Source organism: Rhinichthys klamathensis, unplaced genomic scaffold (assembly GCF_029890125.1).
Source record: "Rhinichthys klamathensis goyatoka isolate OS25496 unplaced genomic scaffold, OSU_Roscu_1.1 h1tg000124l_1, whole genome shotgun sequence".
NCBI lineage: Eukaryota > Metazoa > Chordata > Actinopteri > Cypriniformes > Leuciscidae > Rhinichthys > Rhinichthys klamathensis.
In genome coordinates this window covers 171,203-188,048 of record NW_026606661.1, presented here as the reverse complement: position 1 = coordinate 188,048, position 16,846 = coordinate 171,203, and the positions used below count along the sequence as shown (strand labels likewise).

The 16,846-nt window shown below is 38.0% G+C and overlaps 2 protein-coding genes across 7 annotated transcripts in view; one reads left to right on the top strand and one right to left on the bottom strand.

Moving 5' to 3' along the window:
- The window catches only part of camk1a (calcium/calmodulin-dependent protein kinase Ia), a 34,974-nt gene extending 34,284 nt beyond the window's left edge, over positions 1 to 690 (bottom strand). The window contains exon 1 of one of the 2 annotated variants that reach the window (XM_056256179.1): positions 509 to 690. The gene's annotated coding sequence lies outside the window, so the exon portion shown is untranslated. Of the gene's footprint in view, positions 1 to 135; positions 465 to 508 lie in introns of those variants that run through there. The other variant, XM_056256180.1, reaches the window with a different exon arrangement.
- Positions 691 to 1,489: 799 nt separating this feature from the next.
- On the top strand, positions 1,490 to 16,234 carry pbrm1l (polybromo 1, like). 5 transcript variants are annotated; one of them, XM_056256174.1, is made up of 30 exons: positions 1,490 to 1,624; positions 2,366 to 2,511; positions 2,621 to 2,718; positions 3,437 to 3,584; positions 3,770 to 3,922; positions 4,020 to 4,136; positions 4,281 to 4,349; positions 4,587 to 4,685; positions 4,771 to 4,856; positions 4,936 to 5,027; positions 5,193 to 5,400; positions 5,501 to 5,642; positions 5,743 to 5,825; positions 5,943 to 6,222; positions 6,959 to 7,064; positions 7,153 to 7,816; positions 8,401 to 8,612; positions 8,746 to 8,940; positions 9,122 to 9,279; positions 9,679 to 9,921; positions 10,013 to 10,158; positions 10,268 to 10,425; positions 10,976 to 11,159; positions 11,331 to 11,538; positions 11,880 to 12,078; positions 12,517 to 12,606; positions 13,388 to 13,552; positions 14,101 to 14,168; positions 14,954 to 15,155; positions 15,881 to 16,234. In XM_056256174.1, exons 2-30 carry the CDS (start codon positions 2,377 to 2,379, stop codon positions 16,042 to 16,044), a joined length of 4,872 nt encoding a protein of 1,623 aa, XP_056112149.1. In that variant the 5' UTR covers positions 1,490 to 1,624; positions 2,366 to 2,376; the 3' UTR covers positions 16,045 to 16,234. The 5 variants fall into 5 exon arrangements, with proteins under 5 accessions (XP_056112149.1, XP_056112153.1, XP_056112151.1 ...); XM_056256178.1 differs by having other exon boundaries at positions 12,517 to 12,690; XM_056256175.1 differs by lacking the exon at positions 1,490 to 1,624 and adding an exon at positions 1,645 to 1,829.
- Positions 16,235 to 16,846: the final 612 nt, after the last annotated feature.

Below are 16,846 nucleotides of genomic sequence, written 5' to 3'. Positions count from 1 at the left end.
TCAGTAACTTACTTTTAGCAAAGGAACACAGGCTACAACAAAATAAGGCTAAAAATCAACTGTGAATCATATGATCATAGAAAAACCGCTGTTCCTCAGATAAATTGAAAACATACAATTCACAAAAACCCTTACCAATGTCTCAAAGTGCTCCGCATCTTCATTGAACAAGCAATGCATTATGCCAATGGGTGCATATTGTTCGTGTATGTGTATGTGTGTATTCAGACACTGCGCATATGCGCATGCAGGAGTCTGATGCCACCTGCACTATTAATCTTCTATGAACAGACAAGGAAACTATACATGAATTGACTGGGGAAAAAAGATGCGTTTTCTGTTTTAAATCGACGTTATCTTAGACAGACACCTAATGCAATGTCTGTATTGCCCACATCATGCATTAAAGCTTGTGTCATTGCAGAAGATTAGCCTATGCTTCTACATTTAAATCAGTTCAGACACATCAACCGCTGACTTCGAGGAAAACTTAAAATAAATGCAATACCTGATCGACTGCTCCTATGGAAGGATGGTCCTCTTCTGCCTCTTTATCTATCCGCAATTCTCTTTCGATGCAATAGTTGCGGGATCTACCCTGACGTCAAATAGCGACTGGAGGAGGCGTATTTTATTTGAATGATTCAATATAATGATACAATCCGGACATCATGATACTATTCCCGAGTACCATTCGCAGAACCCTATTGTTGGACCACAATGGCAAATGACTTAACATTAACAAATTACAGCCAATCCATTAAGTAAATAAATAAAAATCCCCCCAAAAATCGTTCAAAGTACGTACATACGGTACATACACATTTTTTTTTCATCTTGCATTTGCACATTTATATAATATTGGGTTAGTGTAATTCTTTTTTTTTTAATGAATTAATTTATTAAATTGGCGTGCCGTAGAATGTTCAGTTTGTGGCCAAAAGCCAGAAAAATAGCGTTTTCAAACAAACAATGGGTTCCCATGTAAATTTCCACCGTTTTTTTAGAATGCAGCATCTTGTTACAGTTCTAAAGATTAATCGAAAGTATTTAATCAATTAAAAATGACACTTTTAAATTATTTTAATTATTGTTTAGTTGATCTTTTTTTGTCTTTTTTAATAGTAATATATTTTATACTGTAAAATTATTATTTTTCATTATTATTATTTATTATATATCAGTTATTCTTAAAAAGTTTTTTCTTTTTTAAGCTCCATAATTATTTTTGTTCATCCTTTTGCACAATTCAGCACTGGCTATATAGGCTAAGTTTGCTTACGTTGTAATTTTGGGGAAAAGGGAATAAATAAAAAAAGAATACATTCTGGATAAAAGAATAATAGAAAATAAAACATTAAATCTGCTGAAAATGCTCATCTTAACTCTAATGCCGTTTGTTTTCATTTTTAGTGAGTAGAAATGAATGTTATTTTAACAATATTTAAAATATTCTACATTTTAGGAAGTGGGGAGGGGCTTCTTGAAAGCACTTCCGGTTTCTTATGACGAAGGAGGCAGGACTTTGTTAGCTGTCCTCCTACTTGCTAGCTAACAGTTGCCACTCTGTTGCTACTGAAGGATAATTCCTAGCTGCGCCAATAAAGTAGCGATTTTAATACGGGTAGGTTAGCGTATTTCTAAGGCCTTTTGTTCCCGAATACATTGATTAACTTCAGCGAGATTAATATAAGAAACCGAAGTGCGCTTAGAAGTGAGTGAGTACGAGAGCACACCTCGCGACCGCTCTTTTGTTTGATTGAAACACGAAGTGTCGATTGGCTGTTGGCGTTTAGGGATTGTTTACCGGAAGATTAGCACTCGGCTAAGTATGCTATTCCACACAACACTGTACATGCATACAGTTCATAGCATAATAGCTTCCGTTATAAGCTGACTTCAAAGCTGGTATGAAAGAATGCATATATGAGTGATGAATTAATACCCAAACCTTTCTTTGTCCTTCCTCAAGCAGGCGAACTGTAACGTTAGTTTGTTAATGACTAGTAGTTCGTATAGACATTGTAAACAACATCTTGTATTGCTGAATAATACATGGTGAGGTACAAATTTACAGTTAATTATGTTAGTTATGTAGTGGCATATAATACCATCTTAAACAACATGAAAATATTTTCCATTCTCTTTGAGCAAAGAGTTGCCACATTCAAATGTCAGGACGTTTTTGGTCTTACTGTATAGATAGATAGATACTAACGATTGGTGCCTACTACCTGACATACATCATGGAAATCTTCTCCACAAAATTATTTTTTTGTTTTGAAGATCTCCATCAGGAATGGATATTCATTAGTCAAAAGTGGTGGACGCCCTGTGTCTAAAAGGATGTTTGGGTTATAAACAGGTACTGTTTCAATGGGCTCCAAGAGAAGACGAGCCACCTCTCCCTCCAGCAGTGCCAGCGGAGGAGACTTTGATGATGCCACCTCATCCACCCCAGTCAGTGGGTGGAAGAGGAGGAGAGCTTCCACTGCTCCTTCTGTCGATCAAGTGAGTACATGGGGTTTAGTGTATTTACGCTGCTTGCTTTGGCACACACTTTAAATCACACTTATGCATCTTGTCTTTTTATGTGACTTTGAATGTATCCCATCTTTAGATTGCTGTATGCCATGAATTGTACAACACTGTCAGAGATTACAAAGACGACCAAGGCAGACAGATCTGCGAGCTCTTTGTTCGTGCACCAAAGAGGAGGTACACGTATATTCCTTGCCTTTGAGCGTAGTCAAATGTTTGGACACACCTACACCTTTTCTTTTTTTTTTTTTGGGAATTCATAAAACTGAATCTGATCCCATTCAGGGTTATTATAGTCAACGTAAACCAGAACAGACATTTTTGTTACTGAAGTAAAATAAGTTTTTTTAAGGTAGCATTTCTCAGACCTATTAAAACAAATGCCAAAAACCTCATAACAATGTTACCAAAACTTTAAAATTAAAACAAAAAATATAAAAATAAGAACTCATTTTCAAATGTTAATAAAAGCAATATCATTGATACTAAAATTAAAAGAACTCCGGCCCAATCCATTTCACAAAATAGTACTTTTGGGGAGAAAATTCCCCAAAGTGTTCATTAAACATATTTTGCTGGACTGTAATATTTTTACCCCTTCGAGGAACTTGTTTTATTCTGTTGGTACTTTTAAAAAAATTAAGTAAATCCAAATTAATTCTTAAGGTTTTTAGAATTTTTTGTTATCTTAAACATATTTTTATTTTTGAACAACTAAACTGGCTCTCACCATGAAATAGCCGTAGAAGCTGGCATTGTAATCACACTTCTTTATTCTGTTTAATTCTTTTTAAAAATGAATTTTACAATGTGATGAAATAAATCATACTGATTTAATGCATGCAATAGACACTAATGTGCGCCTCCACCTCTCTTCCTATTTTTCTTGTTTTAGGAATCAGCCTGACTATTATGAAGTGGTGAGTCAGCCCATAGACATGATGAAGATACAGCAGAAGCTCAGGGCAGAAGAATACCAGGATGTAGAGCAGTTCTCAGCTGACTTTCATCTGCTTATTAATAATGCCAAAGCTTACTATCAGGTGAGTTTGGATTTACATATTTAAGTGCATTTAATATTGAAGTTTCTGACACATGAATCAGCACAGTTTGTCCAGTATTTTAGACTGCTGATTAGCCATGAATACATTCCACGAGCAAAAATCTTCAGCATCACAGCCACCGTCAACTCAGAAATGCTAATATACCCGTGGGTCTCTTACAACAGGCTGACAGTGCTGAGTATAGAGCTTCCGCTAGGCTTTTGAATGTCTTCCTGTCCACCAAGAATGAACTGCTACAGGGAGGGGAAGGAGAGGAGGCAGATGATGATGAGGAAGGGGATGATGTGGAGAACCCAAGTGCTTCCATGGAGGAGGAGGTGAAGATGTTTCCTGTTTGTGGATGGCTAGTAGTTTTATTTCTGTGCACATCCAGACTGATATCATCTCTTTCTCCTCTGTATGTCTGCTCAACAGAGACCACCAAGCTATCTTAAAGCCATACTGGAGCAGCTCTTGGAGGCCATTGTGTCATGCACTGATTCAACAGGGAGGCTTGTTAGTGAGCTCTTCCAAAAACTTCCCTCCAAATTGGTGAGACCCAAGTTTGTCCACTCGCTTAATAAGGATAATCTAGTTTATAACTTTAATCAAATCTGACTTAAGTTCCACTTTGGTGTTACATGTAGTTTACTTTCATTGATTCATTTCTTCTTTTGCACATGCCTTTCTTTCCAGCATTATCCAGACTACTATGCTGTTATAAAAGATCCAATAGATCTGCGCGCTGTGGCTCAGAGGATACAGGTATTTGAGGCTTTGAAAGCATTCTATCTCACAATAGCAATGGAAATGTGCACATCTGGAGCTGCTATAATGATTTCAACCATGGCATTACTGTCAGAGGCTGTTGATGTAATATATCTGTCATAATTGTATGTAATAAATAACAATAATATGATGTAAATTTTAAAGTCTTTGTTTAATAATTATTATAATAACCTCTTGGCATCTTTATAATAGTAATGTTTTGTTCTGTTGTAGGCGGGACATTACAAATCCATCAGTGCCATGGCCAAGGACGTTGATCTTTTGACCAAAAATGCCAAAACCTACAATGAGCCAGGGTCACAAGTTTTCAAGGTTTGTGTTCTTGTGTACCCTTATCTATCCATCACATACATTGAGCTCATTTTTATATAACAAACTCATTTTTATCTTTCTAAAGGATGCAAACACAATTAAGAAGGTATTTTCCCAGAGAAAGACCGAGATTGAACAGGCTGAACCCACTAAATCCAGCCTCCGTATCAGGTGTGTCCTGTTTGCGTAAGCTTGTTGTTGTGAAGAGGCATGTTTTAGTCTGTAACACGTTTTGTATGCGTTTTGCTAGAAACCGGAGGTCTGCTCAGGGTGACCGCCTGTCTGCCATCACTATGGCTCTTCAGGCTGGATCTGAAAGTGATGAAGACTCCATTCTCACAGGTTACATCCATAGTTCCCCTTTGACATCCATTTTCTAAGATTACTCTATAGCAATCTATTTTAGAGAGCCTGCCAACTCTACTTATGCAAAAATATATTGGCATGGTCCGCTTTTGAATGATTGTTCTTTGAAGTACCTTTGTCTGTCCTTATACTCTGTCTCAGGCACTGTGCGTTTTGACACTGGAGAAACGGAGGCTGATTGTGGTCTGAGTGCAGGTGACCCAATCCTCCAGTTGTACCAGTCAGTGCGAGGAGCACGAAGCGTTCAGGGGAAGCTTCTCGCTGAACCGTTCCTCCAGCTGCCTGTGAGAAGGGAATACCCAGACTACTACCACCAGATCAAAAACCCCATCTCCCTACAACAGATCAGGTGTGGATAACACACATGAATATCTGATTATTTTAATCTTAAAGGTTAAAAAAGTCAAGTTTACTTTACACACTCTTTCCATGTTTTACATTTCTTAAAGGGATAAAATGAAGAATGGAGATTATGATGGAGTCGAGCAGATTGAGGCTGACCTTACACTCATGCTTGAGAATGCTAAACGCTACAACATGCCCAACTCCACCATATATAAACGTGCTCAGAGGTTACAGCAAATAATTCAGGTCCGTCTGCTTTGATATACAGTTCTGTTCCATAGCCTAATGAGCTAACTGAGGAATGATAAAATGACGGTTAATTATTTGGTTTGAATTTGTGTTCTAGCAAAAGAAAAGAGAGCATCGAGATGATGATGAAGGAGATGTCTCTACTGCAAATTCTGACGTAGGAAGTGGCAAAAGGAAAAGGTGAATTTCTTGTTGTTGACCACACTTGCATTATTTTCATCAATATGACTTGCAATCACTAATGAAAAATCTTTTTGACATTCTTTTCTTTTTGCTGCCATAATCTGATCCTAACAGCCATAAGAAGAACACCAAGAAAAACCGAATGAAGACACTGTGTTCTGCAGTGACTGAAGCACGCGAGGCAGGCACTGGACGGCGCCTCTGTGACCTCTTCATGGTGAAGCCCTCTAAGAAGGACTACCCAGACTACTACCAGATCATCCAAGATCCAATGGACATGCGTACCATCGAGAACAATATCCGCACTGAGCGTTATAACAATGAGGATGCACTTATGGATGACATGAAGCTTATGTTTCGCAATGCCCGCCACTATAATGAGGAGGGATCTCAGGTGGGCATTATGACTACTCAAACTGAATGCTTTTCAACTTTATTAAATCAACTTCAAAGTTAAAATAGACAACCGATCAAAAGTTTGGGGTCCATAAGATTTTTTCATGAAATAAATTAATACTTTTATACAACAAGAATGCATTAAATTGATCAAAAGTGACAGTAAAGATATTTTTAATCTTACCCAAAACAGCAGCAGCACAACCGTTTTCAACAATGATGATAATAAATTTTTCTTAAGCACCAAATCAGCATATTAAAATGATTTCTGAAGGACCATGTGACCCTGAAGACTGTAGTAATGTAGCTGAAAATTCAGCTTTGCCGTAACTGGTATAAATGATATTCTAAAATATAGAAAAGTTGTTTGAAATTCTTAAAATATTTCACAATTTGACTGTTTTTACTGTATTTTTGATCAAATAAATGCAGCCTTGATGAGCAGTACCTTCTTTTTGATTTATTTTACTTCTTTCTAAAACTTAGAGAAAAAAAAACTGTATCAACTTCAAACTTTTGTATGGCATAACAACATTAAGGGCTCATTCTTATCTTTTGCAAGTACGTCTGTGATAAGAATGAGACTTACGGAGGTGTTAAAGGAAGATATTATAAAGATCCAATAATATTGTGTCCTTAACTCATGCAGGTTCAAACCCAAATATAGTCCTAAAATCTAATAGTTTGAATATTTTGTGTGTCATTACTTTTTTTTTTTTTTTTTTTACCCACAGGTTTATAATGATGCAAATATCTTGGAGAAGATTGTTAAGGATAAACAGAAAGAGCTTGGCCCTCCCCTGGAGGAAGATGACGTTGGCTCTCCCAAACTCAAGCTTCGTATGTTTTTTGGCAAAAATACACTTTAATGCAAATACATTAATAGAGAGACGAATTTTAGATTTAACAAATGCCTCTCTTTTTTAAGGCCGTAGTGGAGTTGCAGCCTCCCCTAAAAAGGCTCGTACACAGACAACACCACTCCAGCAGAAGCTTTCTGATCTCTACGAAGCTGTGCGCAATTTCACAGACAATCGCGGTCGGCGTCTCAGCGCCGTTTTCCTGCGTCTGCCATCACGTTCTGAGCTGCCTGACTATTATGCCGCCATTAAGCGTCCCATTGACATGGAGCGTATACGAAGCTACATGGTACAGGGGCGCTACCAAGACATCGACTCACTGGCAGAAGATTTCATCCTTATGTTCAACAACGCCTGCACCTACAATGAGCCTGAATCTCTAATATACCGTGATGCTCTGCTGCTCCATCGAGCCTTTCTGGAAGCCCGTCGACGGATTGAGGATGAAGAGGATGGAGATGAAGGTGGTCTGGGTGGTTTGTCAGTTGCCTCTCTCGTGCGTGAGCTCATCCGTAACCTCTTCGTTTCAATGATGGGGCACCAGGATGACGAGGGCCGCTGCTATAGTGACTCTTTGGCGGAAGTTCCCGCCATTGACCCCACTAACTCGGAGGACCCACCCCTCAATCTAGAGATTATTCGTAATAATGTGGATCGCGGCCGCTACAGGAGACTGGACGTGTTCCAGGAGCATGTGTTTGAGGTACTGGAGAAAGCAAGACGTCTCAACAGGTAAGCAGTGAAGAGTGTGAAGACCAGCTTTTTTTGTCATCATTAAAAAAATGCTTAAATTGTATGAATATATTTCTTTCTGTGGATGGAATTATGGAAGTATGCTGCTTTTTTATAAACTGAAAGGGAATGGGGTTAGGCTTTAAAAATGACTAAAAACACCAAAGTGTCAAAAAAAGGCTCAATATGATTTGTTGGCTATGTGCCAAGTTTTTGAAGCCATGCGATAGCTAGCTGTGTGTTTGGTGAAAATCTTCCCTTCCGTCGTTTGTTTCTCAAACATCACTCCTCAATTCAGCAGTAAGTCATATTGGACCATCTTTATGAGCTGTTTGTTAATTTTCAAAAGTTCATTATGTGGAAAACCGTTGCCTGGACATTCTGTTAAATTTCTCTGTTTATGTTCGATGGAAAAAAGATATGTGTTTGGAATGACATGAGAATGAGTACATGACAAATTTTCATGAATAATTCATTTAAGCTCCATTTTGGTCTAACAGTGTGAAGTTTGATGGTAGAGTCAACATGAATTGATCTTAGAAAATGTAATCTGAGAATTCATAACAGCTATTGTGTGTTATCAGGACCGATTCTGAGATCTTTGAGGATTCTGTGGAGTTGCATTATTTCTTTGTGAAGATCCGTGACGAGCTATGCAAGAATGGAGAACTCTTGCTTACCCCAGCACTGAGCTACACATCCAAACATCTGCATTCCGACATAGATCAAGAGAAGCGAGAGAAACTGCCCCAAGAAATTGAGGAAGACCGGCTGAAACAGGAGGAAGACAAAAAAGGTTTCCAAAATTGCTTCCAGCATTTTAAAAGTTATGCATGTAACACCCCAGGCTACCTTTTAAAATCTTGCTGCTAAAATGACTCCCCAATATAGAAGTGTACTAATGTGTACTTTGCTTTTATGATTTTTAGCTCTTCCAGAAGAGGGCAAAGTAGAGGGTCCTGCAGGAAGCCAGTGGCCGTCAGGTCCTCAAAGCTCATATAGTCAGGACTGCAGTTTTGAGAACAACACCTACAGCGTGGGAGACTGTGTATATGTTCAGCCTTCAGAAGCAAATTTGCAGCCCCACATTGTCTGCATTGAGAAACTCTGGAAGGATGAAGCTGGTGTGCACATCCTCACTTTTTCTTTAATTGCTGCTCCTTGCTATTTCTCTATTTCTTTATTTTTTTTACAGATGTATCACCTCCATTTGCTGTGAACTTATGTCAAAACTCATAATTATATATTTGTTTTAAATCATTATTTTTTTTTGCATTAACATTTGGATGTGTTTGTTTTCTGCAGGTGAGCAGTGGATGTATGGATGTTGGTTTTATCGTCCAGGAGAAACTTTTCACCTGGCCACTCGTAAGTTCCTGGAAAAGGAGGTATTTAAGAGCGACTATTACAGCCGTGTGCCTTTCAGCAAGATCTTGGGGAAATGCGTTGTGTTATTTGTAAAGGTGAGTAATGAGCCACATTCAAAATAAGTTTTAGATAGATTAATTAATAAGTTTATCCCACAGTTTCACAGACAAGACTTAAGCCTAGTCCCAGACTAAAATGCATTTTAACTGAAAGCAACTTGTGCTGACATTTCTTAAAATATGTCAGTGTTATTGTTTTCTCAAGATACACACCAGTAATGTTTTTTTTTTTTTTGTAAGGCAAGGCATGTATATATAAAAGTTACTTGTCCTAATTGAACTATAATGCCAAATCCTGGCTTAATCTAAGCCATGTCTTTGAAACCAGGCCTGTATGACCAAGAGGTTCACAAAATACAGCCATAAGCCACAAGAGGCTCACAGGCTCTTAAAGTATTGTGCGTTTAAGTCTCTTGAATGTGGGATTTTTTTTAGGAGTATTTCAAGTTGCAACCAGAAGGCTTTAAACCTGAAGACGTCTATGTCTGTGAATCCCGCTACACTGCCAGGACCAAAACCTTTAAGAAGATCAAAATATGGTCAGTGCCGTCAAACTCTGTCAAACTAGTCTCTCGGGAGGTTCCTTTACCTGTAGTCAGAGTTGTGTCCATGTTTGTCAGTGCAAAAGACAAAGTGGCTGCTCTTCCTGATGGAGAGAGTGGTGGCTTCATCGAGAAGGTATGGAGGATTGATTTTGAGTACAGTTCTTATTTAATTCTTATTTAAATTGATTTAGCATGTAAAACATTTTTTTTTAACTTTAACACAGGAGCGAGAAGATGTTCCAGTTGAAGTGGCCAATGGGGAGCCGGGTTGCCAGTACTTTGAACAGCTCCACTACAATGACATGTGGCTTAAAGTGGGCGACTGTGTCTACATACGTTCCCATGGACTGGTGCGAGCACGAGTTGGCAGGTGGGCAAAATCATGCTTATTTTACCCAAAGTTCTCATTTAACCAGAAAGCTTTGACAGTAATGCAAGTCTACAGCAATAGTCTGAGTTGTTATGGTTGACATGGACAGGATCGAAAAGATGTGGCTGAGGGATGGAGCAGCATTCTTCTTTGGACCCATCTTCATCCACCCTGAGGAAACAGAACATGAGCCAACAAAGATGTTCTACAAACGTGAGGTGTTCCTCAGCAATCTGGAGGAGTCCTGTCCTATGACCTGCATCTTAGGTATGGGCACCAAGTGAATGAATTAATTGTAATGAAATCCTAGTTTTATATATATCAGATTGTTGTCCATCCACAACCCATAGCCCACCGAACTGTGGGTGTTCAAGCTGTGATAAAGAAATTTTGCCAACCATTCTTGTCACATGCTGGTGCCTCTGGGATCATTATCATACTGAGAGACTTTTTATTTCACAAAGACACTAAAAATACAATTAAGACCTACTACTTGTGGATGTCTGCTGTGATTTTATGGTATAAGACTAGCCACCTCAGAACCCTGAATTCATAATTGAAGCAGTGCAGGCCGGGTCACTTGGCTCGAGAAAAGAACAAAAAAAAACCCAAGTGAAATAAATGATAGCAGTTCCAGGAGCAAATTTATCATGTTGACACTTTTATGACTGTGCTTGCTTACAAATAGGATTTATACTGGTGATTAAGTGCTTGAACATTTAATTTTTAATTCCTCTGTTCCCTGCCTTTTCTCAGAAAATTCTCTATTAGAAAACTTACTATAGGCCAAGTTTTTAATCTTTGTCTTTTTTCACAGGGAAATGTGTGGTCTCTTCTTTTAAGGACTTCCTGTCCTGCAGGCCAACTGAATGTCCAGAGGAAGACGTGCTCCTGTTCGAGAGTCGCTACATTGAGAGTGAAAAGCAGATGAAGAAGTTTAAAGCACTTAAACGTTTCTCCATCTCAGCCAAAGTGGTTGATGATGAGATCTTCTACTTTAGGTGCATTTTACTTTCCTACCTTTGTTTCAGTGGGAAGTATCACACAGCCAGAGTGTGTTTATAGAATGTGAATAGGTTATTTAAGAGTTCTTTAGTAGTATGTCTTATTGCTGTTAGTAAAAATCATTGATTGGGTTTATTTACTAACTGTTGCTTTAAATTAATTTTCAGGAAACCCATCGTGCCTCAGAAGGTGCCATCTCCCCTGCTGGATAAGAAGATTGAGGAGCTAGAAGCTAAGTTTGCAGACATGGAGGATCTGGATGAAGACATGGACGATCTGGATGAAGATGATGATGAAGCAGCAGTGACGCCCTCAATGCCACCCAGTCAGGCATCCGCAACAAGTGACCTGGATATGCCTTATACACCCCCACAGGTAGTTTCATACTCCCTAGAAATCAGCCTTTGCACACACTGTCCAGTTTGACGATATTGACCATTTTCCGATTATGGATGCATCATATAAATGTTTTTACAAAATTGTCTTAACCAAGTTAAACATGAAAATAATTAAACATGAATTGATGCTCATTTATATTGTAGATATTGTGATTGCTGTCTGTTTTTTTTCCTGGTAGTTATTTATTGACTCTTATCCCTTTTTCAAATTCTTCAACTGTCTAATTTTAAGCTGATCGGGCTCAACTTTTATTTCCCATATTTCATATTTTTAACAGTAGCTGTCATTTTCTTTACACCCCTGTTTACTATGCACAGTCCACACCAAAGATAAAAGGTATGTCCAAGAAGGAAGGAGCCAAGCGCAAAATCAACATGAGTGGCTACATCTTGTTTAGCAGTGAAGTTAGGTCTATTATAAAGGCTCGTCACCCTGATTTCTCCTTTGGAGAGCTGAGTCGACTAGTGGGCACAGAATGGAGGAACCTGGAAGCTACTAAGAAGGTGGAATATGAAGGTACAGTGTCAACACTTTTGAGGGGTTGCACTAGTCTGTTGTTATCATAGTTACTAATTTCTATTAAGATAAATATCCAGTCATACTCAAACTAAGCAATTTTTACAAGACATTGCAATAAATGCAACTAATTCTATCGTAATATAAGAGATGCATTTGATTTTTGATTGTGTCCATGTCTGATATTTCTTTTCAGATTTTAAATGATACGATTATTTTTCTTTCTTAAAAATAGCCAGGAGTAGGATATTTAATTTTCCCCCCAAAAATGAATGATTAGCTAGCTATGGTAACTTGGGGTGTTTTTGTTTTCTGCTATGCTAAACCATGCACAATGCATAATGCTTTGCTGATTATATGTATATGGCAACTGTTTATCTTATGCACAACATTACGCATACCGAAGAATCTGTTATTCAGTTATCAATGTTTTTCCAGAACGGGCAGCTAAACTGGTAGAGCAGCAGGAACGGGAGAGGGTCCTTCAGCAGCAACATCAGCAGCAGCAGCAGGCTTCTCCAAGAGCAGGTACCCCAGTCGGCACAATAATGGGAGTGGTGCCTCCCCCAAGCACTATGGGAATGCTAAACCAGGCCATGCCACCTGTGCCAGGTAACGCCAAATCTCCCCCACCCTGGCTGAAAGAGACAGATGCAGCGTCCGGGCACCCTCCAACAATTCTCGTCCATTTGAACCATCTAATACCTCAACTCATCAATCATGTCACTATCTTCTCCATACCAGCGATGTGCCCTTGCCCTATAAATTCTGATTCAGTTAATTTTATTAAATGTCTTTTGTTTTGTATGCAAACTTGCATTTTTTTTGTCATGTCTTTTGTTTTTGAGTATTGCCACGGTCTTTTCTCCTTTTGCATGACAACCTTTTTTTTATTAACCAGTAAACATGTAGAGCTCTTTTTTTACAAGCCTGAATTAACCACAATTCAGGCCTGGTTTCACAAACGGCTTCGATTAAGCCAGGATTAGGCCTTAGTTCAATTAGGATATTTAAGTAGCTTTTATAAACATGCCTTATAAAAAAACTTTACTGGTGTGTATCTTGAGACAAAGCAATGGCACTGACATATTTTAAGATATGTCAGAGCAAGTCTTTCAGTAAAAACGGCCCAAACATGCATTTTAGTCTGGGACTATAAGCCTTGTCTGTGAAACCGGAGGTTGAATATTCACACTTGTAAAACTCTTTCTTTGATATTGATGTTACTTGGTTTGTAGTTGCATGACGTTTTAGTTGGCTGCATGTCATCAATGCATGGATTTTTTTTTGTGCTATCTCCTCACCCAAGGCATGATGGGAAATTATGGCCCGCCCTACATGCCTATGCAAGGTCCTTCTGACGGCATGATGGGCATGGGTGGCATACCACCTCATCCCATGGGGGTGCCCCAGCTGCCTTCCCAGCACTTCCTTCTACCAGGCATGGCCGGGTACCCTGGTATGCCCCATCCGGGTAAGAAGCACCCCGATTAGTCAGAAATCCCACCTGAAGATCTTCTGACTAGCTCCAATCCAAATTGAAAAATAGGAAATCTGTGTTTATCTTGGTTTGAACTCATGGCTTTGTTTCAAAAACTAGTGAGCTGCCTGGACAGCAAGGCAACTTATTTGTTTTGAAATGAAGCCCATTTTTGTACATTGTTTCAGTGAATGAAGAAATGCTTTGTATAACTAGATAATATATGTATTTCTGCATGATCTAATTTTAGTTATATCCAATTCATAGGGTGGGAATATTCACACAGCACCACTAACATGCTAATGTTTTTTTTTCTCCTCAATGTCTCACTTTTTCTTTACTCAAGATTTGTCATCTCCATTTCTCTCTGAATCTTTGTTTTTTTTAGAAACACCATTTGTTTGGGGAAAATGTAACTTATAATTTATAATATAATTAATTAAATCAGTGCACATTATTTGCAACCTTATTCATCGATGTTAAAATGTAAAGTTTCGTGCAGTCATACAGCATTTATATATTAAAGACTGTTTCCTTCTCAGGAGTGATGGGCCCAGGAATGAACGGTATGGCTGGAAGTCCTGGTCCTGGAAGCCATTATGGCATGCAGGTAAAGAACAAATTCATGCAGCTTTCACTAGTGACACTAAAGCAGATGCAGTTTGCAATCTCCAGCCATATTTGGACGGGACTAGTTTTCTAAACAACCTTTGAATTACAATTTATTTAGTGAGTTACAAGTTATCACTTTTCACATTTAATTTACAGATTCAGTCGGGACTAACATCTCCATGTTTATTACAGAAGCGCGAGTGTTTTTTTTTTTTTTTTTTTTTTTTGCATGTCTTTTAATTAATTTTTTGTTGATATGATTTTAATTATAAAAATTCTCGAGTTTATAGCAGTGGCTGTTTATAATAAATCAGTGAGCTGAGAAATCTAGACAAGTGGGCTTTTACCTGACCCTGATATTAAAATGGGCAGTCTTCGCATTTTCCGCGATTTGGCTTTATTAATTGTATATGTAATTTTTTTGTCGAATACCATCCATATTGAAACTAAATTAAAGCATGCCGAAGATTGTTGCACAAACGGTAGCTCAGGAAGGTAAAAAAACATGAGGAGAAGCATTGGGTAATACAACATCAGCCATCACAGACATTCGCATTTTGACGGGATAATATTTCTCAGAGGACCGTTGAGTTTGCCCGAAAACAGTAGGTAATTTGCCCTGGAATTTTTACAGAGGTTGTGTGAGAAAAACACAGACTTGGCAGATTCGGAAGGGATTAAAATCGTAAAGTACGTCTGTGAAACATTTCTCTAACGACCTCCTGGAAAAATAGTCCCATCCGCATTAGACCTATGTCTTTACTTTTCTCTTTGTCCTTTCAGATGGGTGGATATGGGCCAGGGCAACAAGCTCCACCACCATATCCAGGTCAAGGTCAACCAGGCCAGCATCCAACCCCACCTATGTTTGTCGCCCCACCTCCAAAACCCCAGCGTCTTCTGCATTCAGAGGCTTATCTGAAGTACATCGAGGGCCTCAGTGCTGAATCCTCCACCATCAGCAAGTGGGACCAGAGCCTTAAAGGTAAAAATCATTTGTGTAGAAATTCGAGAGTTGTTTTATTTTTTTTAAAGAATAATAGTTTTATTCAGCCAGAATGCATTAAATGTTTTATAACTGTAATTACATTATAATAAACATTCATAATGTTACAAAGGATTCCTATTTTAAATAAATGCTGTTCTTTTGAACTTTTTATTCGTCTAGAATCCTGAAAAAGTTTACTCGAAAATATTAAACAGCACAACTGTTTTCAGCATTGATAAGCATTTCTTGAGCAGCAAATCAGCATATTAAAATAATTTCTGAAGGATCATGTAACACTGAAGAGTGGAGTAATGATGCTGAAAATTCAGCTTTGCCATCACAGGAATAAATTACATTTTAATCGTTATTTGAAATTGAAATATTTTGCGATTTTATTGTTTTACTAATTTTTTTTGCATTGTATATTAAGTTAAAAGGGAAATTATATATTGTGCCTTGCAAAAGAATTGTCATTGTTAAAGTAATTATTTATGAATGGTTTAATGTTTTCCTCCTTTTCCCTACGCCACAGTTTTGTAGTATTTTTCATTGTATAATGTTGGTGTCTTGCACCAAAACCATTCATAATTAATGAGGTAATTTAAATTATAATTTTCTTTGACTGTTAGACTTAAATTGGCTGTAAGTCTTTTGTAAATGACTTCTGTGATGTTATAGCCAAAGCATCTTTGAATGATTCTTTCTGATTATCATTCCTTCAGCACAAAGAAAAGACTGTCGGCTCACCAGAGAGCAGGAGAGCCGTCTCCCTACTCACTGGCTGAAAAGCAAGGGTGCTCACACTACAATGGCAGACGCATTGTGGAGACTCCGAGACCTGATGATGAAAGACACGCTCAACATCCGGCAGGCATACAACCTTTAAACATTTATGTTCTACCCTAACTCTCAGGACTCTAATTTATGCAAGACTATTCTCCTACCAAATCTTTCCTATCATGACTCAAGATGTGATAAAGTATTATGTACTGTCAGAAATGTTTCAGCAATAAGTATATCTCCTAGTTGTGTGCATATGTGTGAAAAAATAAAGCTTTTAGCCACCTCTTTAGGTACGTATGATGCACTGGAATGAAGTCACTCATGAAGCAATTTAGAACTACTGAAATGGATTTGAAATGTGTCGCTTTGACTGTTACTTTAGATGAATTCTGGTTGAGTTTATGGTGTTTTTATATTGCTGAATACATCACCTCAAACAATTGCATCACTAATTCTCAAAGTTCTCTGGCTATGACCACTATACTGAGGCTTCAAATGGGCAAACGTTGTAAAAGATCACAGTAGCATTTTATAAATATAATTTCTTTTTATACTGAGGAAAAATAAGCTGAGTTCCTCTTTATTTTACTGATAATGTAATTTGTTATTTTTTCATTGTGTACATATGAAAAAGCCTGTGATAAATGCTTTGTTCTGCTATGCTTATTGAACACTGTTGCATTAAAAATGAAAAAAGTGGATAATTTCACCAATAAACAGCATTTTAAAAGGATAATGTACTTCAAGCATGTCCAAAACATGTTTGTGAGAAGATTGAGTTACAGCCCCTCCACCCACCACCAATAACACAAGGCCCGCCTCACTAAACCACAAATCTAACTGGGCAGATGCAGATTATGTTTAAATACAAGTAATTAAATAGCCGAATGGTAATTTAAATTAGA

Coding starts and splice junctions, on each gene's coding strand:
- pbrm1l (XM_056256178.1), top strand. CDS start 2,377: ATGGGCTCCAAGAGAAGACGAGCCACCTCTCCCTCCAGCAGTGCCAGC. Junction 8,941..9,121: donor ACTCTGGAAGGATGAAGCTG/GTGTGCACATCC, acceptor TGTTTTCTGCAG/GTGAGCAGTGGATGTATGGA. Junction 9,280..9,678: donor GCGTTGTGTTATTTGTAAAG/GTGAGTAATGAG, acceptor GATTTTTTTTAG/GAGTATTTCAAGTTGCAACC.